The sequence below is a fragment of the Centroberyx gerrardi genome, chromosome 8 (assembly GCF_048128805.1).
Source record: "Centroberyx gerrardi isolate f3 chromosome 8, fCenGer3.hap1.cur.20231027, whole genome shotgun sequence".
Taxonomy (NCBI): Eukaryota; Metazoa; Chordata; class Actinopteri; order Beryciformes; family Berycidae; genus Centroberyx; species Centroberyx gerrardi.
The window spans coordinates 23,852,101-23,879,400 of NC_136004.1; the positions used below are offsets into that span (position 1 = coordinate 23,852,101).

At 40.2% G+C, this 27,300-nt stretch overlaps 2 protein-coding genes across 4 annotated transcripts in view; both read left to right on the top strand.

The window, feature by feature from the left end:
* nipbla (NIPBL cohesin loading factor a) overlaps positions 1-9,100 on the top strand; it is a 28,587-nt gene extending 19,487 nt beyond the window's left edge. For all 3 annotated transcript variants that reach the window (XM_078284989.1, XM_078284990.1, XM_078284991.1), the window contains exons 35-47: positions 42-182; positions 1,038-1,131; positions 1,583-1,737; positions 2,151-2,241; positions 3,586-3,759; positions 4,219-4,409; positions 4,604-4,711; positions 5,001-5,201; positions 5,901-6,047; positions 6,230-6,600; positions 6,759-6,933; positions 7,467-7,664; positions 7,793-9,100. In XM_078284989.1, coding sequence (XP_078141115.1) covers positions 42-182; positions 1,038-1,131; positions 1,583-1,737; positions 2,151-2,241; positions 3,586-3,759; positions 4,219-4,409; positions 4,604-4,711; positions 5,001-5,201; positions 5,901-6,047; positions 6,230-6,600; positions 6,759-6,933; positions 7,467-7,664; positions 7,793-8,155 — 2,409 coding nt within the window. In that variant the 3' untranslated portion in view covers positions 8,156-9,100. The remainder of the gene's footprint in view (positions 1-41; positions 183-1,037; positions 1,132-1,582; positions 1,738-2,150; positions 2,242-3,585; positions 3,760-4,218; positions 4,410-4,603; positions 4,712-5,000; positions 5,202-5,900; positions 6,048-6,229; positions 6,601-6,758; positions 6,934-7,466; positions 7,665-7,792) is intronic.
* An 887-nt stretch (positions 9,101-9,987) lies between these two features.
* Positions 9,988-20,706, top strand: ndc80 (NDC80 kinetochore complex component). Its single transcript, XM_071917990.2, has 17 exons — positions 9,988-10,039; positions 10,542-10,640; positions 11,311-11,394; positions 11,634-11,760; positions 12,323-12,495; positions 12,939-13,041; positions 13,266-13,355; positions 13,784-13,877; positions 14,179-14,279; positions 14,695-14,839; positions 15,431-15,636; positions 16,046-16,198; positions 16,756-16,833; positions 16,981-17,073; positions 17,579-17,709; positions 17,796-17,898; positions 20,368-20,706. The coding sequence occupies exons 1-17, from the start codon at positions 10,032-10,034 to the stop codon at positions 20,494-20,496; spliced, it is 1,917 nt and encodes a 638-aa protein (XP_071774091.1). The 5' UTR covers positions 9,988-10,031; the 3' UTR covers positions 20,497-20,706.
* The last annotated feature ends 6,594 nt before the right edge of the window (positions 20,707-27,300 follow it).

A 27,300-nucleotide genomic window follows, 5' to 3' on the forward strand; every position in this document is an offset into this window, starting at 1 on the left:
TAGTAATTATAATAATTGTTGTTATATTGCGTCTATTGCAGACTGCCAATGACTTCATGGTCATCTGTAATGTGGCGAAGATCTTGGAGCTTGTGGTTCCTCTGATGGAGCACCCAAGTGAGACCTTCCTTGCCACCATAGAAGAAGACCTCATGAAGCTCATCATCAAATATGGCATGACGGTATGTGAAGTGGATTTCTAGGAACCAATATGTACAAAATAATTCTTCTTGTGAATTGATCTTGTGAACTGATTTTGCAGGGTATTATTATTTGGCATATGGCTGAACAATTAATCGTAGATAATCCGTATCTCATGATTTTAATTTGGCAATATTGAAGTGTTTGTTAAATATATATATATACAACCTTTGAATATGCAACATGCACCCATGTGACCAAAACTAAAGTGAAGATCAAGCAGGCAGAGAAACCTTACATAGACAATCTTTGGAAAAATGTAGTGGCGAGCAAAGTTGGAAAAGAATGGATTGGCCCGACGTTGGAGAGGAAAATTCTTCTCCCGAGTCTAAAAGTGTATAATCGTCTGTCATCTGGAGATACTTTGGTTTTAAACCAACCAAGTACAGATTCTGTGCAAGGTTTGCCTTAGGGTTGTGCCCCAAGGTAATAAAGTAGTAATTATTTATGTATTTGAATTTTTGTATATAAGGACCACAATAAGATTAAGAGTAACTGACAGTAAGAGTGAAAACAAGACTTTGTAGTCGCTACTGCTTTGAGAAATACTGCACTGAAAAAAGTATTGTTTCCTGAAATGGAGGCAAATAATTGTAATTAATTGATCACAATATTTGGCAAAATATTCTGGATTATTATTATCACTGCCATTGGCAATATAACAGCCAATAAATTTGGATGGCCTGTCATTTTCATCTTCTCTCACTTTTGGGTCACAGTTTTGGGCAGAACACCAGTGTAGCACCAGTCTTGGTTTTAAAATGTAAAGTGTAATCCAGCACAGTATATAGATGGCATGTTGGCTTTTAACACTTAAATCTCTGTCCTTCTTCTAGGTGGTCCAGCACTGTGTGAGCTGTCTAGGAGCTGTTGTTAACAAAGTCACCCACAACTACAAGTTTGTCTGGGCTTGCTTCAACAGGTTCTATGGTGAGATGCACGAATAGCAACTTAGACCCCATACACTCAGTACATATAGTTTTTGCAAGCATTACACATCAGTCTGCAATATTGTACTTTGAATTGTCACATTTCTCACATTCAAAGGCAGAGAATATAACTTAAACAAACAATTGTAATGTAAGAAACAAAATTTCCTAGCTTAGCTTCCTAGCTTCCTAGTTTTTTGTGAGAAGCCACGCCCACTGCCATGCCCCCTTTGGCCAATTGATGTGAAAAGTTAATCAGTTCTTCCTTGTCCCATGACCAACCTTTCCACACAGTTTTGTGCAAATCCATTCATAACTTTTTGAGAGATCCTGCTAACAGACACACACACCCTGTCCAATTCGTTGGCAGAGGTAACAACTAGGAAACACTAGTGATGTAAGGCTCCTTAATTGTTAAGAATTAATCTAAAAAGTTTTTTTGTTTACTCCAGGTGCGCTTAACAAGTTGAAGATTCAGCATCAGGAGGATCCTAACAGCACCACGTTGGTAGCCAACAAGCCTTTCCTGCTGCGATCGCTCTTCACTGTGGGTGCCCTGGGACGACACTTTGATTTTGATCTGGAGGAGTTCAAAGGCACCAACAAGGTAGGATGGCAACTGATATTTATTTATATTTTACATGTGCAATATCTTTTTTTTTTTAATGTTATTCCTGTTATGTAAATTCTTTCAGATTTGGCTTTTTATGGACACTGTACAGTGGCAAAATTGCTGAAACACTGGGATGTTATCCAAAGACAGACAACATTAATCATATTAAGTCAAATGTAATACTCTGTTTGGGACACCACAGCAAGAAAACAGCCACTGTTGGAGAGAATGTGAAATTAAATAAATTAGAATAGATTGACACAGATTAGAATAGTTTAAGCTTTGCAACCTAAGCTAGAGCCAGGACCAAAACTGTTGTTGCCCTACCACTTCTGCTACAACAAATGGTAAAGGATACACTGTCTCTGACACAGCTTTATTTACCATGTGTGTATGTTTATGTACAGGTGGTGATTAAGGAGAAAGTGCTGGAGCTGCTGCTCTACTTCACCAAACATGAGGATGAGGAGGTCAAGACCAAAGCCATCATTGGCTTAGGTAAGAGGACCATGCTTAGATATATGATTGTATCTGAGAAGTGTAAAGGTCACCATATTGTTTGCACATACAAAAGGAGTAGCGACTGAGTATAAGGTTGATAGCATGGGTTTGTTTGTAACTGTTTCACTGACTTTCTGTCAGGTACATACTAAGCATTTGCAAAAGGGGGTCTACAATAAGGCTGGGGACACGCTAGAGGATTATCGGGCCAATTTACATCAGATTTGCCCGTTTTAATGAATTGAGGGGAAATCCTAATTGGAGGCTCGGTCGGGACTGATGGTCAGCGAAGATTATCTGATCATGTGAGGGGTTTACAAATTCAATCTCGACCATCCCGATTGACTAATATCAGACATGTTTGATATTTACATCCTGACATCTGCATGGGTCCTGAACAAGTCCTGTAATTTGTCAGCATCACAGCTTCATCCTAGGAGTGGAGAATGCCAGTAGTGAAGTGAGGTGAAGCCGAAGTGTTCATATTATAAAGTTATATTAATGATCATTTAGCATAACTATTTAAAGAGCATAACAGCAGTAAACTAAGTTTTTTAAACTGCGAACATCGTTCTTTGGCTTCTGTATTGTAAATGGCATCAATCCTGTATTTAATTTCAACATTTTTCTAATTAAGTCAGTTGTTGCACTGCTGTCTGTGGGCTGAAAGTTTCAACTGTGGTGCACTTCTGGCTACACCTCAATCAGTGATGTCAAGGCAGGTATTTAGCCTTTGGCAGCATCAAATGCTTTGTGATCAGAAAATTGTTACCGCCCCCAAATACAGATTGGTGATCTGTTATCACAGACACACACCCCTATTCGCTCTCGCTCCCCAACACACTTTTTTGTATCTTTCACAATTGTGTACTAGACGGAGACTGGCTGAAAACAGGGTGTCTACGCACTCTTTAAGGTCGTTGAAATTAAAATCTTCATGAATACCAAAATCTCTTTCTGTGTTTTGTCTTTGTTTTTTCAGTGCATATTAATGCATGCTTGATCATGCAGGTTCCTATGAGATTTGAGGTTGTGATGTCAGTGCTGTATTAGGAATCAGCAGGATGAACGGTTACATTGATAAATATGTGATACCCCGTCTTTGCCTAATCGTGTAGTGTGAGCATATTTATGACTGAGAGAAAAAAATATGTGAAATGTGTCGTGTGTGTGATGCAATGTGTTTTCAAAATCAGTTAGGTCTTCTAGTGTGTCAGGCCAAAACAAGGTAGCGTTTTTGTTACTGATTAGCCAAGACACTGCTGTGTGTTTGTGGGGGATGACATGTTTCCTTTAGCTTATTCTAACATGTCTTTGCTCTGTGTCATTCTCTTCTATCAGGCTTCCTTGTGATCATGCATCCCAGCCAGATGTTTGTTCCCGAGGTGAAGTCCTTGTACAATGGTATCCTGGCCGACAGCACCTCCTCCATCAACCTCAAGATCCAGATCCTCAAAAACCTCCAGACATACCTGCAGGAGGAGGACACACGGATGCAGGAGGCTGACAGAGAATGTACGTAAAGGCCTGGTCACAGCTGTAGTAGTAGCAGTGATGCTCCCATTTGACAGCCTCAGGGCTCCAGACTATTTCCGCAGATGGCTTACAGTCTTTGTTGGTGGCACCAGCAGACATTTTGGTGGCACAAATATGTTGGCTCTGAAACTGTTTAACACACAGTAATTAATACGTTGTTTGTTTATTTCTGCAGCAATTAATAGAATCTGATAAATTTGGATGCCTACATTATTTTCTACTTCTGTTGTGTTGCCCTGAACTTATGTCTGTATGTGATAACGCACTGCATCCTGCTGTTAGTTAAGTTCGAGTCCATCCAGCTACAAATTGTTCCGTAGTGTAAACACTTAAGATCCATGCAGTTTTCCCTTTTTTAATTTTGAGCTTTCAGTCATGAGTGGCCTTCATCAGAGTGTCACAGAATATTTTTATAAACTTTTCTTTGTGTCCCTGCAGGGAAGAAACTGTCAAAACAGGAGGATCTGAAGGAGATGGGGGACATCTCTTCAGGGATGAGCAGCTCCATTATGCAGCTCTATCTTAAGCAGGTGCTGGAGGCATTCTTCCACACCCAATCCAGTGTACGGCACTTCGCTCTCAATGTCATTGCTCTCACACTCAACCAGGGTCTCATCCACCCAGTACAGGTAAGAAGGGAGGCAGATTTTATACTTGTGATATCAACTCCTTACAGATACATTATGGTCAATTTGTGCTATGGGGCAGAAAAACCTTAATTATTTCCCCTTTAACCCATAACTCATATACACATGTATGCAGGTTGTTATGTAAACATCTAATGCATCCCAACTGAGATCTTTTTTTTGTCCTATGTCTGCAGTGTGTCCCCTACCTCATCGCCATGGGAACGGACCCAGAGCCCAGCATGAGGAACAAAGCTGACCAGCAGCTGGTGGAGATTGACAAGAAGTACACAGGATTCATCCATGTGAGTTTGAGTCCACAGTCATGTCCAGTTTCTAAATGAATAACTCCCTTTGCTACTTGAGGACTTGAGTTACGGAAGTCAGTTGTACCTAGATGAGGAATTCCAAATTAGTCTAAAAAGTTAGTTACAAATTGACAGAGTGGTTAACTATCAGTTCTCCTCTATCAGCTCTCAATACTGAGTGACCATCAGATGATCACTCAACCAAGCTAGCAACATCTTGGCTCTTGAAGAGATAGAATGCCCAAGATGTGCCAGTCTAACCTTACTTCCTCATTGTCTTTCTCAGATGAAGGCAGTAGCTGGGATGAAGATGTCATACCAGGTGCAGCAGGCCATCGTCTCGTCCCGTAAGGCCATCATAAGAGGTTTCAGACAGGACGAGACTCACTCAGCACTCTGCTCCCACCTCTTCTCTATGGTTAGGGGGAACCGGCAGCACCGGAGGGCCTTCCTCATCTCACTGCTCAACCTCTTCGATGACAGTGCTGTGAGTTAACCTGCACTCATTTTAACAGCCGCTAAACCACATGCTAGTGAAAACAAACTTAGTGTTTGTTAACACGTTTGTCAGCTGTGAGTGTCTTGGCAAGAAATGTAATCGATGTAGTAAGAATTTTCTGTGACTGTCAGGGATGCAGGCAACACCTCTAATTTTTTAGTAACACCTTTTATAGAGATGACAAAGGGTTTGGAGTGTAAATATGTTACATTTCATTGGTGTACAGTCTTTCAAATCTAACAGTCTACTGAAATGGGTTTTTCAAGGGCTGATGCTGATTTTTAGAGGGCAAGGGGGGCCGATAACCAATATAACATAAATGTATAATATTTCTAAGTATAATATATAGATATTTTTAAGACGAATTACACAAAAAAATGTTTCCACTACATATTGGCATATTCTATAAACTTGTTCAGACCTCTGAAACCTGATCTATTAAACTGGAAACTGCTATTCTTACTGACACAAAAACACTGAGCAGAGTTGAACATGCCATCATATTTTGCAATATTTACTTCACACTCTGCTTTACGCTTGCCAGTACTGCTGCCAAGCTTAAAAAATGCTTACAACTGAACGTTGCAATGTGAGCGATGGGTAATTTCAGTTTACCCAACCCAAATTTGCTTTCTACTGTCTCTCAATCACACTCTCCCCCTCTCTCTTCTCCTTTTGTCTCTGCAGAAGACAGAAGTGAACATGTTGCTGTTTATAGCTGACAACCTGGCCTGTTTCCCATACCAGAGCCAGGAGGAGCCTCTCTTCATCATGCACCACATAGACATCACCCTGTCTGTGTCTGGCAGCAACTTGTTGCAAACCTTCAAAGAGGTAGGAAACCATTACTGAAAGTTGCTTACATCTAAAGGTTGCTGGTTGGGGTGTGCTTCCCATCAGGATATGAAGTTGAAGAATCTTTAAGAGCACACAACAGAAAAACGTGTAGTAATAAATGTTAGGTTAATGGAGCCCGTTCAGGATTTGGATTCAGTTCAGTTTCTTTCCTGTCCTAGCTTCTGCTAAAGGAGCCGAGGCGCAAGGAGAAAAAGGTAAAGAAGGAGTGGAAGAATACATCGGATGGGGAGGAAGAAGAGGAGAAGATGAACTGCGACTCTCCCAGGAGTGACGATGGAGAAAACGGCAACAGTGAGGATGAAGAAGTGGTACGGCGGCCCAAAAAGGCCAGAAAACCTGTGGCAGCCTCAGAGAGCTCAGAGTCGGACTCGGAGCTGGAGGATTTGAAAGTGGACGATGCGGAGAAAGTATTGAGGCGCCTCCCGGAGAATCCTGCAGCTCTCTTGGACTTTGCCAACGCTGTGCAGGGCATCCTGTTGCTGCTGGTGCTCAAACAGCATCTGAAGAACCAATACGGATTTTCCGACAGGTAATTATATTATCATACGCTTTATCTAAAAGGATATACCTTAACTTTTCAATATGGATTACTTGTATCAATTCAACTATTTATTTGTAGCTTATGGACAATAAGCCATATAAGAAATTCTATGCCCCAGTCACTTTTTTTTTTATCTTCCCCAACAGTAAAATTCAGAAGTATTCTCCCACGGAGTCAGCCAAGGTGTACGATAAGGCAGTGAACAGAAAAAGCAATGTTCACTTCAACCCCCGACAGACCATCGACTTCATCTCCAACAACATGGCTCACGCCTCACTCACCGATGACGTCAAAAGACGGATAGTCAAACAGTACCTAGATGTAAGTAATAGGGCCTAACCAGTTTTGGATCCCCTGTCAATATTCAATTAACGAAATTACAGATTACCAGTTCATCTTCCAATAGACATTTTGTGATATTATTTATTTTCCTCTCATCGCTCACTTAGATTAGCATTTAAAGAAAAACGTTTCCTTGAATTTGGTTCAATACTTTGTTCACATATCAGTCACATCAGACATGCTTTTCTTCTTGGATCTATCATAATCAATAATACAAACCAATGTATGCTGATATAAAAATGTAAGCCAATATTGGCTGATAATTTAATTGTATTTGACATTCCTGTCTGGTCTTGGTCAGTGACAAATGTCATCATCTGGCTAGTTTTAGCCACAGCTATGCATTCAGTTATGCCACCAAATCATTCAAGGCCCCAATAGTTTGCAGTGGTTACCCCAACTCCATTCTGTAACACTTTGCTCTAGGAAATAGAAATTTAACTGCTGTGGACTGCGAAACTTAAAGTTTAGTGTGTCTCTGAAGGTCAATTCCTCCTCTTTTCATTCCACAGTTCAAGGTTCTGATGGAACACCTGGACCCAGACGAGGAGGATGAGGAAGGAGAAGCGTCTGCTAGTGCTAACATCAGAAACAAAGCCATAAATGCCCTGCTGGGAGGCTCCGGCCCCATGTCAGGACCCAGTCCACGCAATCAGGCAGGACCAGAGACGGATGATGATGACAGTGATGGCGATGAGAGGAACCCTGGGGTGAGACGGACGCACACAGTATTCATGAAATACATTTAAATTTGTGGAGAGAAAAAAATATAAGATGTTATTTTCCTTACTTTCTTTTAAAAGATGTTCCTTTAACTTTTCCTCCCCTCTCTCTCCAGTCCTCTCGAAGGTCAAAGCGATTGGGCGACTCCTCAGACCCGGGCCGTATGAGTGAGACAGTGGATGCTATGGATGTGATTGCCCTCTGCTGCCCCAAGTACAAGGACCGGCCGCAGATAGCTAGGGTCATCCAGAAGACCTCCAATGGATACAGCATCCACTGGATGGCCGGCTCGTACTCAGGGCCCTGGGCGGAGGCCAAGAAACGGGATGGCCGCAAACTGGTGCCTTGGGTGGACACTATTAAGGAGTCGGACATCATCTTCAAGAAGATTGCCTTGACCAGCAACCACAAACTGAGCAACAAAGTAGTGCAGACTTTACGCTCGCTGTATGCAGCGCGGGAGGGAGGGGCTAGCTAATGGCCCCCGTTGTTGTTGTTTTTTTTTTTTGTTTTTTTTTTTGTTTTTTTTTGGTCCCCCGCCCCATTTCTACTTTATCTATCAGACACCTCCTCCTCCCCGCTCCTGCTCCTCCTCAACCTGCCACCTCCAACAACACAGCCAAACTTCACTGGATTCCTACCCTCCTCCTCTCCCTCCTCATTTTTGTAAGAAAACACAAGAGGGCAAGAATATTTGACACTACATACTTTTACATGCGTTATTCTTGCAGAAATGAAAATGAAACAAAAACATAAGACTTATTATATTAGAGAGACTGCTCATGTTTTGTTTGTGTACAAGTGCAGAGGATAGAATCCAGAAGGCATTAAAGGAATAATTCACTCAAATTATCCCTTAAAAAAGGCTATCAGAGAAGAGACCTGGAGGGAAATGTTTTGTCAACATTGTTGTGGGAGCTCCTTCGCTGTTGTGCAGCAGATTCTAGTCGCTCATTTCTACTCCCACTGTATCATAGTTTAACACGACAAAAAACTAAAATGTTTATATCTCTGAAGACAAAAAAGCTGTAAAAAAAGAATAAAACCTTAAGTGAATGTTGGAAATTAGTCTTTTTGATGTTCTTATTAAAAAGTGTTTTTGGAGTTTATTATACTACTAGCACCCTGATGGTTTTTCCTTTTAGCTTTTAGACCTTTGGAAAAAAATAACAAAAAAAAGAAAAAAAAGAAGAATTTTTATTTTTGTTCACTTTTATTTGTCCATGCTGTACAATGGCAGAGTCCTCTGGATATAATTTATTCTATTTCGAACTACGCATGCAGTATATGTGGCCTATTGCAGGAGGATATTTTGTAAATGTAGATTTTGTTGTATTAGGTCACCCTAGTAATAAGAGGAAAGGGGATTCATACCCCTTTTGTGGAACAAATACTGCAATAAATTTTCTACTTCTCTTTGTCACTTGTCTGCTCAAAGTGTCAATCTGATCTTTTCATTTTGCAAATAACGCAAGATTATCATACGATATGTTGTACCTAATTCAGGTACTATAACAATAGTAAGCTATTGAGCAAATTCAATTGTTGCAAACAACCGCAAACCAGGTATTTCCGGGTTCCACCAGACAAAGATGGACAAATGTTTTCAAGTTGGGCTGCAATGAAAAGCTATTATATATATTATATATCCAAAGGAACTTCATTGGGGTTCTTTCGGTTTCCGTCTGGTCAATCCGCCAAGTGAAACACAATAACAGTGCTTGAATAACTTGGCTTGAGATAGATGGCTTGCCAATTATCCGATGGTATCGCTCAAAACCAGTAGATCACCATTTCTGCGTGTCTCACATGAAGTGATGGAGAGAGCCTTAAATCAGCCTCACCCCCCCTGATGCTGCAAGACGACCCTCTCCCATGGCAGCAAGTATTTTTTTTTAGTATTTTGAACATACATGGAAAAAAGTGCCAACCCTCAAGCGTGGCCACAATTTGTACTCTTAATCATTACCAATTAATTATACCATTAAATCCATGGACAGTACAGCAACTAAATGGTATTTTGCCAGTCATTGTCACATCGGCAAGCATAGCTTATTTGCGTAACTTAATCGAAGCAATGTTAATGTCAGCGGACTTTATTACAAAATCAGAGTTCATCGGTTGTATTTAATGATAAAAGGTTTACTAATCGCTAGATAGTAATTTCCATGGATGCATAAAGGTCCGACTGCTAACAGTCTTTCTCTGACGCCGACAGAGAAAGACTTTTGGTCCAAGAGGCTTTCCGTACCCTATTCGAACGTCACCAGTCGTCCGTTGGTTTGTATTGCTTTGGCGGTTTTTATGAGTGTCGTCTGTAAGAGTTGTAGAACAGTACTTTCCAGCTACGAGAAATGGATCGGTATGTTTTGAATTAGGTTAAAGAACCGTAAAACGTTGTGTCGTTTCGGTAAAAATAATCATTAGTCAAAGGCGTATAGTTTGACGAAAACTAACGTAACATAACGTAGCTAATTCGCTGTATTGTGTTTTGTTTAGCATTGCTAGCCAGCCGCCCTGTGGTGGTTTGGTATAGCTACGTTGCGTTAGCCGGCAATGGCCATAACTTTATTGTAAACTACTTCCTAACTAAGCTTTGTGCTTGGACTAAGAACATACGTTACCCAGCATGCTCAATTTAGTTGAATTCAAAAACAACTACAGATTGCTGCAACTAGCTAAGCTATGTTAAAGTTTTCTGACAGACTTGACGTCAGCTGTGGCCAAGTGAAGTGAAATTCAGACTATGGCTAACACTGTCGCAATTATATGTACTTTGACGAACTGGAGGAGTTGATGTTACTGTAGAAGAACCTTATTCCACATTACCTAGGCCTGTTTCTTTTTGTGTAACTTCTGTCCAGTGGGAGGATGAGCCGAGCCCCCAGCAGCAGACTGTCGGAACTGCCTATGCGGGTGGCAGACAGCAACAGGATGAGCATGGTGTATACTACACCTCAGAGGTTGGTTTACAGTGTTTTGGGGTTATAGGCAATACTTTATCTTTCAATTCAGACAGTGTAGCCGAGACACTGCTTAATTATGGTAGGTCTAACTACTCCCATATAACAAGATTACATTTTTTGACTGTTTATAATATGCCATTGTAGCAAACATATTACAATATGACCTACTGTTGAGGACTTGAAGTGACAGTATGTCACACAAACAAGATATTGTGTATGATTTCATGCCATTTCCCATGAGATGAGAGACTCATCCCAGACAGATATATGGGGTATTATGTCATTAGAGGCTGCCTAATTTATGTGTCAACCAATGTCGGCATTGGCTCCTATTTACAGACATTTGTGATTGAAGATATGGTGACCCAATGAAAAAAGCCAATAATTGTGATGGCAGTTGAACTTGGACTTTTGAAGAGATTTGTTCAGATGGAAAGGCATCAACAATCGGAACATGTTGTCATCTGTTTTTCCTGCAACAGCCAAATTTAAGAGCATGTAAAACTCTCATGCTGTCAGACTGCTCCCATTCATTTCTAAAGGACAATCCTATTTTGTTTAGTTTTTTTGTTTATGCTGATAGCATCCCTGATTATTACTGTATGTGTGATGTACAGATCTACCTATATGAGTATTGACCATGAGGTATGGTTTTATTTCTTTACAGTAAGCAGCCTTCATTCGGAAAGCTCAACATACCCAAACCTCAGTCTGTGACCTCTGAAAGGCGGACCAGCTTCTTTGGTGCTCGGTATGTAAAGTTCCATGAAACAGAAAGCAGACAAGCGATGATGGTTGTCTCATTCAAGGAGTGGGCTCATTTTTGAGTACTCTAGAGAAGTTACCAAGGAGCTGCATATCTTTCAACCAAATGAAATTTATTGAGAGATAGATTGGATATTGTTAGTTTCCCTCCTTCAACGAAACTGTTACCTGATCCAAAAAATTCTGTATTGGTGGAAAGTTAATATTGTGAACTTTTGAATGCAGGACTAGTGGAGCTGGCTTGCCTCGCAACAGCACCATGGGAGGGTTTGGAGGAACTGAGAAGATCAAGGATGTCAGACCTCTGCATGATAAGGCCTTTGTTCAGCAGTGTATCAGACAGCTGTGTGAGGTATGAAGGCTTTCTTTCTCGATCTGTGTGTATATATACACACCGCATGCACTTATTGTCAAATTTTATTTTGCCCCAACCTTTTTGTTAGGTTAGTAAATTAATATATTTACTCTTCTGTATTTCTGTCCAGTATTTGTCAGGATTTCATTTCTTGTGAGATCTTTACTTGTCTTGGTCTATACCTGTGTCAGTTGCATAAAGGACTTTGAGTTCGAGCAATTCATAATTAGAATTAAATCTCCCCTCCAGTTTTTGCTAGAAAAAGTTTTTTTTTTTCTTTCCATGTGAACCAAGGTGCTCGTCTGTTGCGCTTATTGTATTGATATGTCCCGTTGCCAAGAATGTTTGCTCGCATGAGTTGAGCCGAAAATGGACAGCAGCTTTGCACTCAATCCATCACACACGCCTCCATCTACTCTTCTTCAAATTGGCTTTTGTCAAGTTTGTGGCACTTCTTGCCACTGTTTATGGAGAAGGAAAAATCTTGTGCAATTTTTTAATGCAATTTCCAATCTTTTTGTTCTACCCAGCCTGACATTCTTTTTTTGCTTCTTTGTAGTTCCTGTCAGAGAATGGTTTCCCAGGCTCTGTGTCAACCAAAATGCTCCAGTCTCCCTCCTCCAAGGAGTTTTTTAAGATGTTTGAGTTCATCTATAGTCAGCTGGACCCAACTTTTCAGATGCCAACCTCAAAAGTAGAAGAGGAGGTGCCACGTATCATGAAAGACCTGGGGTAAAATGTTTTTGTTTTTTTGGGTTTTTTTTTTTACACACCAATATAACATCATTTTTTGTCCACTTGCCCAATCAGGCCAGTCTCTATTCTGGAACCCTGCAAGTATAAAATAAAATGGGGCAAATGTGATTTTAATCTCTAAACCACAATTTAATATATTCAATATATGTCTTGTTGGTATTCTTGTTATGAGATGGAAATCATGTGCATGCTGTTTATTGAACTATTTCATCACATGATCCAATTGAGATAATTACTTTTCACCACAGACACTAGGCTCATTAAAACATACTAGCAGTCTTGTCATGTGGGGACCCATCAGAAACAAGCTCCATGAGCCTCCACTTTGGGTCCTCTCCCATAGTCCCATCTCCCAAGAAACTCTGCTCTGGGTGCCTGACTGTCTCTATTTCTCTCTCTCTCTCTATTTCTGGTTTAAGGTATCCGTTTGCCCTCTCTAAGAGCTCGATGTATTCTGTTGGAGCTCCACACACCTGGCCCCAGGTCCTGGGCTCTCTCATCTGGCTAACTGACACTGTCAAGGTGAGGAGCAAACAACACTTTCCCATAGAAATCAGAGTGGGCACTTATTGACTGACATTAGATTCATTTGCAAAATGGGACAGAAAGAGATAACAACCGAAAGAAAGTAACCTAGATACACAAATCTAAAGATAGCCATATATTTGCTACTGGTGAGTTTGTGTAATTACTGAAGCATTCTATGAAATTCCTGGGAATCCATGTTGTGTTTGTATGTGTGTCAGGTCTACTGGTGTATGAGTAAGCAGGAGCTGCTGTTAAGTGACTTCTCTGAAGACAACATCAATATCGAGGAAGGGGCTGAGTATAACAAGGTACAGTGGCAGCAGTTTTAATCAGCAATATAAAGCATAGAATACTATAGGCAATGTTTATGATTCTTTTAGCTGATGCTTTAATGTAAAATGACATACAGTGAATGAGAAAATGGGGGTACTCAGACATGTCAACAGGACATGTTTGTCACTGGGATCAAACCTTAGACCTTCTAGTTATGAGCTGTTACATACAGTATGTTCTGTCTGTACTATTATGTCTGGATATACAGCATGGGATTGTCATGTTTTCCACACTACTGCTTAATTGTGTGGTTGTGTTTCACTGATCACACTGCCAAAACAGGCAGTGTTCTGTATAAGATTATATCTGACACACTCGCTGCACCCTTTCTCATTTTCTCTCTTCTGTACATATCCATGTCTCCCTTTCTCTCGTCTTCTTCTCTTTGAGTTTGTTCCTGCAGCTCTTCCTAGACTACACAGCTGAAACATACAGCAAGTTTATGCAGGGAGCCGACACATTTGAAGATGAGGATGACGCATACCTATCTAAATTAAGTAAGCACTTCACCTATCTCTGAAAATAGGTGGAATGTATGTATGCATTTGTGTTTAAAGGATCATGCCAATCGATTTTAATCAATGTCACAAAGTTCATCTGCAGAGAATAAAAAAAATTTTTTTTTTTGACCACCACCCTGACCAATAAGGAGGAAATGTATATTTCACTTTAAGGAAAAAATGAATACATCATCTCTTTTGACATCAAATTAGCTTGCAACAGTTTTGACATTAATATTGCTGAAATGTGTGTAAGAAGAAATTGTATTGAACAATTTTTTGTGTCCATCTTCCATAGAGAAGCTTTACAACGTTGATGAGGCCCTGCTGGCTTCGATGGAGGAGAAGCACAGAATACTAAGTGATGAGGTGGAACGGCTGGAGAAAGAGAGCCAAACGGTCAGAAGCATAATTTTTACATTTACACGTCTTAACTAGAACAGTCATTTTACACCCCATACAGGAATAATATAATATCTTAGAAACTTCAGCTATTACTCATACTGCAGTAATTCTTAGCGAGCAGCAAGTCTTTGCCACTTTTACTGTCTTTTGCCTTCATTTACTCAATGCTCCACTGCTGCGAGAGAAACGTCACGGAGAAGAAAAGGAGACATTTATGACTCCATTTTAGGCGCACTGCTTTTTGGCTGTGGTTGAAATATTATCAACCCTCAGGCTATAGCACGCTGTGCACTAGGTTCCGCTCTGAGTTGTATCATGAACATGAAACATATTTTTCAGTGTAAGCAACAACTAAATGGAATAAGACTTGTTAAGACAGGTTTAGCTAACATCTCCTTCTCCTTGATAGGACCGTCTGATGACCAAGAGGATGGAGAAGGTGAAGCTGCAGACAGACCTCAAGAAGCTCCAGAGTTATCGTAGCAGCCTGGAGTCCTTCAAAGCCAACATGGAGAGCAAAGCCTCAGAACTAAACGAAGAGCTGGAGGCCACTGGTAAATGGGGGAATTAAAAGCTCTTTCTACTCATGCAGTCAGTCTTTTCCTTGGCAGAGCCCACTGATTCCTGTGGGGATATGATAACTTATGGATCTGAATATTCCAGTTAACACAGTGATGTCTTCTGTGCTTATTACTTTGCACTACATGTTTTAATCTATATTTTGCACCAAAAATTGGCGCTGGGCCTATGTTTGCCGGGTATCTACATGAGTACTACAGGTTAATATGGGTTAATGGGACTCATGTCTTGAGCTAAGAGGCATTGTTTGGCATGATGTGGAGTGCATATGTTCAATACATCTTATTTTCTATCAATAATAATTACATATAATAATACTTACATGTTTACCTTCCGCCAAGCAACATAATTCTTGAACCGTAGCTAAACGTCATATAGCAACACATAAGTAGCAGAGTAGTGATTTTTGCTCAGCCCATTGCTACTTAATTGAACTACATGTGGTCACAGATGTGTGTTTACCAGGTATTTTACAACAGCTTTGAGCATTTCCCAGCAAATCAGGACCGGACTAGAACTGTGTATATATTGTATGTCTTTATTTTTCTCTCTCTTTCCTTCTGCAGGCCATCATCTGGAGTCTCTTAAACAGGAGCAGGACAGACTGCAGCATCTCCTGCAGAATCAGAAATTCACTCCGGCTGATGTAGAGAGGATCAACAGGGAGAAGAGGGAACTCCAGCAGACCATCTCCAGTCTCACCAAACCCCTTGAGGAAGCAGAGCAGCATATGTGGAATGAAGAGATTGCCCTGGCTAAAGTGAAAGAGAAGGTTTGTACTCCTCATTGGTATGCAAGGAGGAGCAGCATTGGTGACATTTGGTTAGGATGAGTTGATATGCTCAGATCATGATATGATTGGGTATATGATGCAGGATTCATGATATGATATTGTGACAATATCTGAGACAAAGCTAGAATAAACATACACAAAGCTAGTTGTTTCTTTCTTAATATGACGGATTAAAGGGAAGAGGGATTAAATGGAAAAGGATTAATTTCTCATTAACGTCAAATTGCAATATTGTGGATCAGGTGTTTTTTTGTGATACCCAGTTTAAGTATAGTCAATCTAGATTTACAGTATTAATTTTCAGCTCAATGATGCACATTTTGACCTTTGACTTCTCTTATTCCGTTTCTCCCTTGTACACCCTCCCTGTCTCCCCTCACTATCCCAGGCGGAGTTGAAGCTAGTAGAGTACCACAAGCTAGCACGTAAGTTGAAGCTGATACCAGTGTCTGCAGAGAACGCCTGCGGCAATGATTATGAGATCAGGACCAACTCTGAGTTTGGACCCAGCACCATGGTTCAGTATAAAACGCAGATACAGGTACTTAAAACTCTCCATATACATTCATGCTTCTGAGTATGAGATGGAATAGAATAACTAATAAAAATTAAGTAAATATAACAGTTCTTCATCTGCCAATGCAGTTTGACTCCCAAGATATGTTTTTTTCATTTAATAGTCTAATGGATATTGGCACAAAACTTTTAAGGACTCTTCTAGTTTTGAAAGGATATAATAAGATAATTTAATCTTCTTATTACTGGACTTAAACAGAATTAAGTTTCAGATAATTTTATTGTAGGTGTATTTAATTCTGCAGTGTAATTATGAGAGTTGATACCTCGATGCCCATCTTTTTGGGAAAAGACAATGCTTTCATTTTTATTACTATTGTTCATCTTGATTATGGGTCTTAATCGACTTCATGCAGCGATCCATGACTTTGTTCTTGCATATAATTGTATTGGTCCATACTGTATAATATTCAAATGTCTATTCCGTCGTAGGCCTGCAAAATCTGTCTGTATGTTATTGCATCTGAAGATGGATTGATTTTGGTATTCCATGTAACTGTACTGGTCCATTCTGATGTTTAGAAATTGATCAGTAATGTGGAGGAGGAGAACAGTCGACTGGCCATGATGAAGCTCAGTCTGGATGAGTCTATTGAACAGGTAACAATATTGTGATTACTGCTAGACTGTATTACATCTAGGTTAAGTCCAGAAAAAATTACAAAAATATACAGCAACTGCATTTTAGTCTGGTTGCATTGCAACATGTAAAATGGTTAACTGTGTGTGTGTGTGTGTATTTTCCAGGTGAATTCTAACTTCTTGGACAAATCCAATGACCTGAAGCAGCTGAGAGAGCAGATTCGCAGGCTGGATGAGCGGTTGGAGCATGACATGCAGGTATAGTACATGTAGTACAGTCTAGTCCATTGGCATTGACCTCCCATATTAGCACTAGTAGTAGATACCATAGTGATACGTATTGGCAACAAAACACACATTGTGCAGGTTGTTTGTGTACGCATACAGTGCACATGTAGAGATTTTGCATTGCACAACTTGCTATCTGCTGCATTAAATATACCTGGTTATAATATCTACAGGAGAGGTAGGCCAGACACGACGGGGAGTGATGATACTGTATATGTGATAGTATCCATTGTAATGAAATTCACAGGTCAACTGGCAATGATTTGGAGTGTATTTGTTTAAAGTGCATGGTTAAATCAGTCTTGTCTACAACTAAATATAGCAAAAACAGTTAGCATGCTTTTCACAAAGAAAGCTAATACCACCATAGAAGCAAATATTTTTGTGTGTGCATGTTCTTTACAAGTCAGTGACATAATAGATCCACTATTTACTCATGCATACTTTATTATTTCTTGTGTGTGTGTGCTTGTAGGAGCTAGCACGTGAGGAACAGAAGTGGGAAGCAGAGGTGGAGTCGGTGGAAAACCACCAGAAGCTTCTAGAGAAGAAGGTTAACCACGGTTACGATGACGCTGTGCAACAACTGAAGGCAGCGCAGCAGCAGTTAGTGTTTTTTTTGTTGTTATAGTTTGTTTTGTGATTAGTATCTTTTAGAAAAGAGAGATTGACTTGTGATCCTCTCTTCCCAGGTACCACTTGGTGTTGCAGGAGACCAATGAGGAGAGGCGAACGGTAACCAACAATCTTGCGTCTATCTTCACCAATGCTGCCAACCACCTGGCGATTGCAGAGGTACAAATTTGTCTAACTTGCTAACTTATTGACTAAAACGTGCACTGTTTCCCCTAGAATTTTTTTCAGGCCTGGTGGTACGCACCGGAAAAAACCTAAACAGACGAGGCGCGCGGGATGGCATATTGGCACGGTCGGCTTTGGTCAGATGGCGCAGCAGGCGGTTTGCAATTTATATTTGCGTTCAAATTTTTGTTCGCTCGGTATATTCAAGACTTAAAACAAAGTGATCACAAGGAGAGGATGACTTAATAAGCTGCATTTATTGCATAAAAATAAGCTGTGTAACCTATGACCTTTGCAAAACATTAGCACATCATAAACACAGTCTACCATTTGTATTAGAATATTCTTTAGTTCAAGACAGTTAAAGAAAAGAGTCAAAAGCTCAACAAAAAAGTAATTCCACTCCAGAATTTCCTTATGACCAAAAATAAAATGGTTCCTTTAAGTTCCTTTAGAATACAAAAATAAATCTTCACAAGGAATCCCCAAAATAATTCCACTTCCCAAAATAAACCAGCTTTGATGAAAGCTCCGGCCAAACCGGAGTTACCTCAAGTCTAGGTCACGTCACTTTATTCAGCCAGCACGGAGCCTTATATTTTATCTTTGCTAGGATTTAATCTTTTTTTTTAAAGGGAAGTTATTAGAAAACGTGATGATTCTAAGAATTTTCTTAGAATTTCACCACTAGTACCAACTCTTAGTCCTAGGAAGCTTTGTGAATACGGCTAACAATTAATAAACTTGTGTGGAGATCGAACATCAAACAAGAAGAAAGAAATTGTACTTCAATGCACAAGTTATTGATATCCAAGGACTCTTCTGAGCACTAGGTATATATTTGTGATCATGAGCAAACAGAGAAATGAGGCCTCAAATTTGTAGATCAAGTGTTTTTTCCCACAGCGCAGCCGAGGGCATCACAAGGAAAATTCAAGTCAGTCAGTCAGTCAGTCAGGGACGCTTAGTGAGATGATGCACTTCATCAGATGGCCTCTAGAGGGCGTCTTTGACTGTGATATGCAGTGTTTCCCATACAGAGGCACAAAATCAAGTTGGTCAGTGTATAGAAATGTATCTAAATCGATCTCTGATGGGCGCATCAAGTTTGTTATTTGGAGATGTGCAGACCAGCAGCATTGCACTCAATCCACAGAGAAAACAAAAGTGAAACTTAAAGGATAAGGCTGGTGTTTTTTAATGCATTGCTTACCATCAACAAATCCTATGAAAATAACAAAATCGGCAGTGATTTTGTTTTGCCAACAAGTCTCGTCCATGTAGCCGGTGCCCAGTGAAGCCATGTCCCAGCAGCCATAGAACTCCATTGTATTAAAAAAAACTATTAAAAACACGTCAAAGAGCCATGCTGTTGCTCTGGGCAACATATAACATAACAACTTAATAAGCCGGCTGTAAACACTTTGCGATCTCAGGAAAGTAGTTCCGTAGCACCGAAAATAGTCCCCGGCGTAATGAAGAATTTGTTCCCATTTGATTTGGTAATAACTATAACAGCCTGACTTTTCATGGTAACAGTTAGCGATTTTTAAAATTGAAACTATGTCTTTGTGAGCTGTATTTCAAGGTTTTTAGTTTACAATTGGAGCCAGTGACTTCCGGGTTGACGGCTAAAAACGGTACGTGGGAAGTCAGAAAGTAACGGGAGTAGAGCAAACGCATTGTTGATTTTGTTATTTTCATAGGATTTGTTGACGGTAAGCAATGCATTAAAAAACACCGGCCTTATCCTTTAACATTCCACAATTTGCTCCTAACTCGCCTGTGTTAGTAACGGGATTTGTAAACAATAACACGTCTTCTACTGCCCTACAAACTTTAACGGTAGGTAACGTTCTTACCTTACGTTAGTGGAATTAGGTAATTGTGCATCGCAGTGTTTCAGTGCACAGAACTGAACATGCGTGCCGTGGGTCTGTACAGGATCTGTACTTGTTTGCCAGCACAAGCATGTCACAAGCACAGGGTCGATAAGAACACATCTTTGGTGAGTACCACACTGTGGTTCGGATGTATCAGTGCAGCTGTCATTGACTTACTAAAACATCTGAGGTATCTCGAAGCTTCCTGCACAAAAATGTTATTGTATGATTGTATGAAATGCACAAGAAATGTTATTCACAATTATGATGTTTAGCGTAAAAACATGAGGAAAAATGTGTTTGTGAACCTTTCAAAGCACAATAGGTGTGCTTTTGTTTTTATTCAGACTATCCAAATAAATAGTAATATTGTTTATTTATTTATTTTCACACATGGTTCTGAATATTTCCTAAGTGTGGCATGTATATTATTGAATTGATTTCCTATTGATTTACATATGAAATTCAATAAAGGTCAAAGAAACAAAACACAAAAAACACAATTCCAGGCTGTGCTCAGCACATAGGGATGCTCCCTCCTTTTGTCTCACCTTTGGGTCTTCTTGTTCCCGTACAACAGAAGTTTCTGGAGGATCTGCACAGCAGAGTGCAACGCAGCTGCTCCAAGGCAATAGAAGAGGATGAGGCCGCTCTACAGAAGCTCCGGGAAATGATGAAGACCTTCATATCCAAGGCAAACAGTTTATAGGAGATGGCATTGTGGCGGAGGCCTTGGAGTCTTAATGCAGGGGACTGAGAGAGGGTGTGGGATCTCCCTTGTAGTTGTCAGCTGTAGTCTTTAGGCCGTTTCTAACATGAAGAAAACAACGTCTGGAATAAGATTATAATGCCTCCTGTTTCGCTTTGTCACTCCACTATTGGCTTCATCAATGGTTTTAGTGGACCGAAGATATTTTTTTACCCACTCAAACTGACTCTCCCCAAAGACTAACACTGATTCGAGTTACTCATTTCTACTCCCTCTGTATCATAGTTTTAACACAAAAAAAACAGGAACTAAACTGTTTATATTTCTGCAAAAAAGATCAAATAAGAACAAAATCAGCAGGAAGTGATATGACAGGCTGTGACGGAGTGTGCATCTGTCTTTTTGTAGTTATCTGGTGTTTACTCAATTCATATTTTTTACGTGCTCATGTTCTGTGTTGAATCGTTGATGTTACTTTCCTTTGTCGAATGCTTATTTTCTGTGTAATATAAAACAGACGTACATTAAAAAAAACAATCTACAATTGTCTGTTTATTTAAAATGTGTAACGTGTGTGTGAGCAAATGGCGGAGAGAAAATTAACAGGAGAAAAGATCACGGAACTGGCCTGCATGATTTGCACTTCTATACTTGATCGAAAGTTGGTGAGCTGAGTGTGTAGTGTAGTGACTAATATGTAAGATAGATTTATTGACAGGTCTGAGCACAACATTTAGAAAATTGCTAAGCATTTCACTTTTTGCAGTGTGCCAAGATAGTGTGGATGTTGTAATAGTCACATGTAAAGCTGGAACAAAGGAAGGTTGACTATGTATATGAAGAGTAACAATCCTGTTTTTTTTGTTTTGTTTTTTTCTTTTCTTTCTCTTCTCTTACTATAGGTCTTCCTCTTCCTCCTTATATAAGATTTGTCCTCATGAAGCATAACTAATTCAGGAAAGCTGTTCTTATTCCTCTGCTTGTTCTTTCACTGAAACACAGGGCGTGGAGGACAGAGAGGTAAAGCAGCCAAGGAAGGAAAAGTGAAATGGCCTCGGGCTATTGGAAAGAGGAATGGGAACAGTTGAGAATTATCTACATAATATGGGGATGTTGTTTATGACTATGACAAAAGAGAGATGATGCTCACAACCAGAGAAGACTAGGCAATCTCAAAAAACTACGTAGTGCAATAAGAAAAGCAACTGTAAAAGTAACTTGAGAAAGGTATGAAAACAACGCATCAATGTGCTACAAGCAAACGATACATTTTTAATAGCGGTGAAGAGTGCAGGGAATCTTGGGGGGGGGGGGGGAGAGAAAGTGCCAGCTAGGACAGCACTTTACAAGGATCCCCTTAATTTTGCCAAATCAGAAGAGTGGTTGTCTGAATGAAAGTAACAAGGCAAGAGCTAGAAAATCCCCCAGAAAAGACACGCAAAGATAGGAAAAGGCATAGAGAGGTACGGCTCCCTCCAGACACCCCTCAAATTGAAGAGCCAGAACACCAAATCGATGTTAGCCTATATGGAAAGAGGTGCAAAATGCAGTATGTCATGCAAGACGTCATCAGCTCCAGGTCTAATGCACTTTCCTATCAGATGTACTAAAGTGAACCAGATGTCTTGAGATATTTATGAAACTAGTGTGTGAGAAGCAAATAATCCCCAGCTCATGGTAGAGGACATGAGGAATTTTAATTCTAAAAGAGAATATTTTACTAGCACGTAAACTGTGATAAGCTGCGAACAGATGGGTGCAGGTTACCTTATTAGGGCTGTTGTGACAAGTGCTAGTCTGTACTTGTTTACGTTTACGTGCAGTAAGGATGTGATGAACGGGTCTTATAATTGTTCTGTTATTTAGGCCTATTTAGAACCCAAGACCCTGCGGGAAAGTCCTCTGCCCTAACAAGTGAGCTAAAGCAGTGGTTGTCAAAGTGGGGTCCGGGGACCACCAGGGGTCCTTGAGGGGGTTCCAGGGGGTCCCCAGCAAATTGATGAATTGTTAAACTTCACCAGTATTTCATTTACAAGAAGTGAACACAATTAGAGAATGTAGAAGAATGACTATTTTGATCATAGTTTCTCTGTTATCTCTACCTACAATACAGATAGTCAAGGAATTCTGGGCAAAATCATATCTAACAATAAAAATATTGCCAGATTTGGGTTCAAGAGACAAAATCTAAATAGAGGTCCATGGCCCTAATGTGGACTAAATTAGGGGTCCTTGATATGAAAATGGTTGAGAATCAGTGAGCTAAAGCACCAATGTGGCTGCCTGAGAAACATGTTCATAGTGTTCCCATGATGTCACATGCATTTCCTAACAATATGGTGCTTTGCCATATACAGAGGTCATTGGCTGTGGCTGTCATTTGATTATAATCACCTGTTAATTAATTACAATCACCTGTTATTTTCCTACCAAGATGGCTGTGTGGTGATGTAACAGAATACTATGAATAGGTGTTGTATCTCAAAGCGGCTCTACATGGGATAATCTTCATCTTCTACATCTTCATCTCTCTACAGGGGGAGATTTTCTTTAGTGTGATAATGCAGAGGTTGACAAACTCCCAAGGAAAAACTCCCTGGTTCCTGCAAAAAGCATTGCAGTGTTTGCATCATTTGGCCCCAGATTCAATCAGCCACACAACAGAAGAGTGATCTCCATTTTGTCCATCAAAAATCTAGTTAAAGCCCATGTTAAGTCACTGATGAGCCTTGTTGAGTTATTGTGGGTGTAGTTCAACTAAATATCTGTGCTGGGAGGTGCCCACTTGATAACCCAAATGACAGAAACACTCTCATCCTTTCCTCTAACATCCTCTAACATCTACACAGGTGATCCCCCTAAATAACACAAGCGTTAGTTACATCAGATCCTGTATATTGGTTACTGACCGACCAGCTGTACTGAGACCACTAGAGGACAGCACACACCACTGACTGGTAAAATGAGTGTTCAGGTCACTGGTTGGTTGAATAGACAGAGAAAGAGGGAGAAATATCAAAAATTATTTGCCATTATATCTCTTTCTACCTATTAGTACAATGTGCATACATAACATAGCTTTTTAGAGTGTTATGAAGGAACCACAGAGCTATGCACAGAACTGTCCAAATAATTATATAAGTCTGTTAGTAGGGAACATTGCTGAGGCTGACTTTGTGAACTCAATATCATGTTTATTTTAACTTTTACATAGGTTTTGTAGTAGCGCTATCAGTTCTGAACCAGAAATTGCCCCTTGATCCAAGGAAAACCAACCTGGTTCACTGATTGACTGTTGTCAATCAGTGAATATTATTTCACTCTGTGTCCAGAGTCATACTGAAAATCACATGCTTTCCTTACCCTCTGACTTGCGCTACAATTAATAACAAGTGTGAACAGGAGACGATTGCCAGTTTCTCAAACGCAAAACAGCAGCATAATCCTGTTTGAAGTTCCAGTGAGAGATCTCGTTCGTGAACAGTAGGCTTAGAAAAATCCTGAACTTTCCCTTTAAAATCAGTTAACACATCGTTTTATTCCAACCTTTGCAGGAAAAAAAGGTTTTCTTGGGTAGCAGTAAATGCAACGAAACACATGTTGCCTTGTTGCCATCCTCTGCTTGACCTTTCTGTTTTGTTGTTCTGTTTTTGCTAATGCCCACTTTGATTTTTGTTTGTTGTTTAGTCACTGTCACTTAGCCCTCATCCACAACAAATGAACCAGAGTTTGAAATCATCTGTGTCTCAATGTGTAGCATGTGGACCAACACAAAAACAGCATCAACAACTGCCGGTGTCTAGTGAGTTCTGGAAACACAGTTGACCTCAGTTGCCTCTGTTAATGTATTCAGTTTTTCTCTGGGGACCGTTTTCTAAATCTACAGAGCCTGGAAGTGGCTGCAGGAGAAAAAAAAAAAAACAATTAGAGGCCACAATTTACTACATCAAGGTTGCGAGAAGATATTGTGTGCGCACAAAATAGACCTTGTGTCCTTGTTTTGATTTATTTAAGCGCACAAAATACATATTGTAACATCGTTTTGGTTAATGCCCTCACATTATTTTGTACGCACAATTTCATGCAAACAAATCAACACAACACAAACAAACGTTTGTACATTTTTGAAAACATACCAATTTAGCTTATTCAGGAAGTGATTTCACCCACTTGTCATAATTAGTTTATTTTATTGTATTGATTTATTTAGCTTAATTTGTTTATTTTGTTGAATAAAGAATATGTATATATATATTTTCAATTTATTTAAGCCTTACTTATCCAAACAAGTTGACTAAATTTTATTTTACATTACAGAAGTGGTCTGGGTTAGTACTTGCAGGAGTTAGGGGTCATACACACATCCACAACTTACAACCAGTGTTTTAATATTGGTCAGTGAGCAGCTACTGTTGGGGCTTGCAATTGTATTTGGAGTCTTGTCCACGCATTCACTCATTCACTTCCCCCACCCATTTTTTTCCCATCCAGTCTAAGGATTCAAACCAGCAATCTTACAGTCACCAGCTTGCTTTTCTAACTACTACATTTTTGATTCACCACTAAAAAATAATTTGCGGAAAGGTTTTAATCTTCCTGTGTCTCACGATTGGGCCTTGATCCAGTTTTTATCAAATGCTGGTCTGTCTTATGAAACTTGGAGTTCACAGGCCCAAAGGATCCTCTTCACATAAAGATGTCTGTTTTCTGATTTAGCTGCTCTGTTTGGACACAGTGGTGTTGATTTATGATTTTTGCAGAACTGCACCTTTTTCCAATTCTGTGATGTTCCACATTAAGGGAAAATCCACCCTAAAACTCTTTAACATTGTTAAAAGCAGCTGTTGGTGATGTACCTGGCATTTCTTGGTTTATTTTGTTTGGTTTGCTGGTATTTTTCTTGTTAAATAACATAAATAACTTTGTTATTAGATAACTTGCCAAATGTAGATGATTGAAATTTTTCAACTATCTAAAACATCAACTTAAAACGTCAGGTTTTAGTGTCAGTTCGTCAGGATCAAAGATCAAGAGCTTAATAGACTCACAGGTTTGCATCAACGTTCAACAATCCGACAGAGAGAAATCCATCGTAGGAGAGGAAGAGATTCCCATTTGACTTTAGCTTCAGTATACCATGATGCAATGCAGCCACGAGACATGCTGCGTTTTGAGTAGTGTGCGACGCTCTCTTTTTCACAGCTGGAAAACTCGCTCTCTTGCTCTTACTACGCTAGTGATATCACTACCGTTATTGGTCTCTCCACCTGCACCCAGCTGAATACAGCAAGTCCAGGCACATTCTCTGAGGGTTGTTGAAAGGCATTCTGGGAAATGTAAGAAATCACTCACTGAAGTAGAAGCAGACGAGGCAGATTGAGGGAAAGCGGGTATAACAAAAAGGTCAATTACAACACTTCATCACAAAAGTGTAAGAGTATCTGAGGGTGTTTTCTTTAACAAAACCAAAGAATAGAGAACCAGAGAATTGGCCGATGGCCCGTCCCGTAAACACCAATCTCATTATCATATCTCCTTTGCCAATACAGTAAAGACTTTAGAACTTTTTTCAGGGGGATGTTTGAAAACCTTCAGTGCTGCAAGCGTGAGAGAGAAATGTTTTGGCAGATGTGATGAGGAGAGATGAGGTGATTGTGAGGGGCTCCATGGAGAGAGGGAATGAAAAATGTGATGGATAACTTCCACCACAAGAGGAGGCAACCCAGGTCCTTGGTGGGTTGGGTGGGGGGCGAGAGAAAGGAAAGGAGAATGAAAAGCAGGAAGAGAAAGAAAGGAGAAAGGCCCATGGCATGTGTTAATAACTACAGAGACTTGATCCTAAAATCCTAAAACTAAACCGCAAGATACAGTTTGTTCTGTTTGTTATTCAAATCTCTAAAGACAAGTGGCATCCATACAAACCGTTTGACATGACTCTCAAGAGTGTGTGTGTGTGTACACCTTTGTGTGTGTGAGAAAGTGAAAGTCATTGTTTGTGTATCTTGGAATGTTTGTGCCTCCAGAGACATGTGCATGTTGGCATGAATGTTTGTGTTTGCGTGTGTGTGTGTGACTGTTTCAGCATGTGTGCCAGCCCACGTGCATGCATTTACGCGCTTATGTCTACATAAACGTGTGTGTTTGCGTAAATTCCTGTGTGTTTGTGCTTCTATGACTAGAAATGTGTGTGTGGATGCCACGTTTGCTTGCGAGTGTGTGTGTGTGTCTCTCCACTGTTGGCTTGCTGTCGTGGCCCTCAGCCTTTGTGGATCTATTCTATCATGGATCGTTGGAGTCAAAGACATGCACCATGAATTCTTAATACACTGTATGTTCCTGCCATCACACAGGGGAAGTCAATATGACCCAGCCGTGGTCAGAAGCTCAGCTCTTCTAGGGATTGTGTGTGTGCGTGTGTGTGTGTGTGTGTGTGTGTGTGTGTGTGTGTGTAACTCCCATGGGGCCTCTAACAGAAGGGAGAGGTAAGGAGGAGGTATGTGATGGTGTGCATGCGTGTGTGCCAATGGAAGTGAGAGAGAGATAGAGAGAGAGAGACATTCAGATGCAAAGAAGAAGAGTGAGATATAAAGACAGGGCCCAAATGCAAAGGATATCTTCTTCTTCTTCTTCTCCCCCCCTCCATGATGTGGGGAAGGTGTGCGTCACTGACTTGCCATGTACCGTGAGACCGCGTCATCCATACGGCTTTCTGCAGCTAATCCGTCAAGGCAGGGACAGGCGGACACGGTAGAGCGGCGAGGTGTTAATGTGGAGTCTTATTAGGGGTTAATCTCGCCCATCCGC

Coding starts and splice junctions, on each gene's coding strand:
- ndc80 (XM_071917990.2), top strand. Junction 10,641..11,310: donor GTGTATACTACACCTCAGAG/GTTGGTTTACAG, acceptor ATTTCTTTACAG/TAAGCAGCCTTCATTCGGAA. Junction 13,878..14,178: donor CGCATACCTATCTAAATTAA/GTAAGCACTTCA, acceptor CATCTTCCATAG/AGAAGCTTTACAACGTTGAT.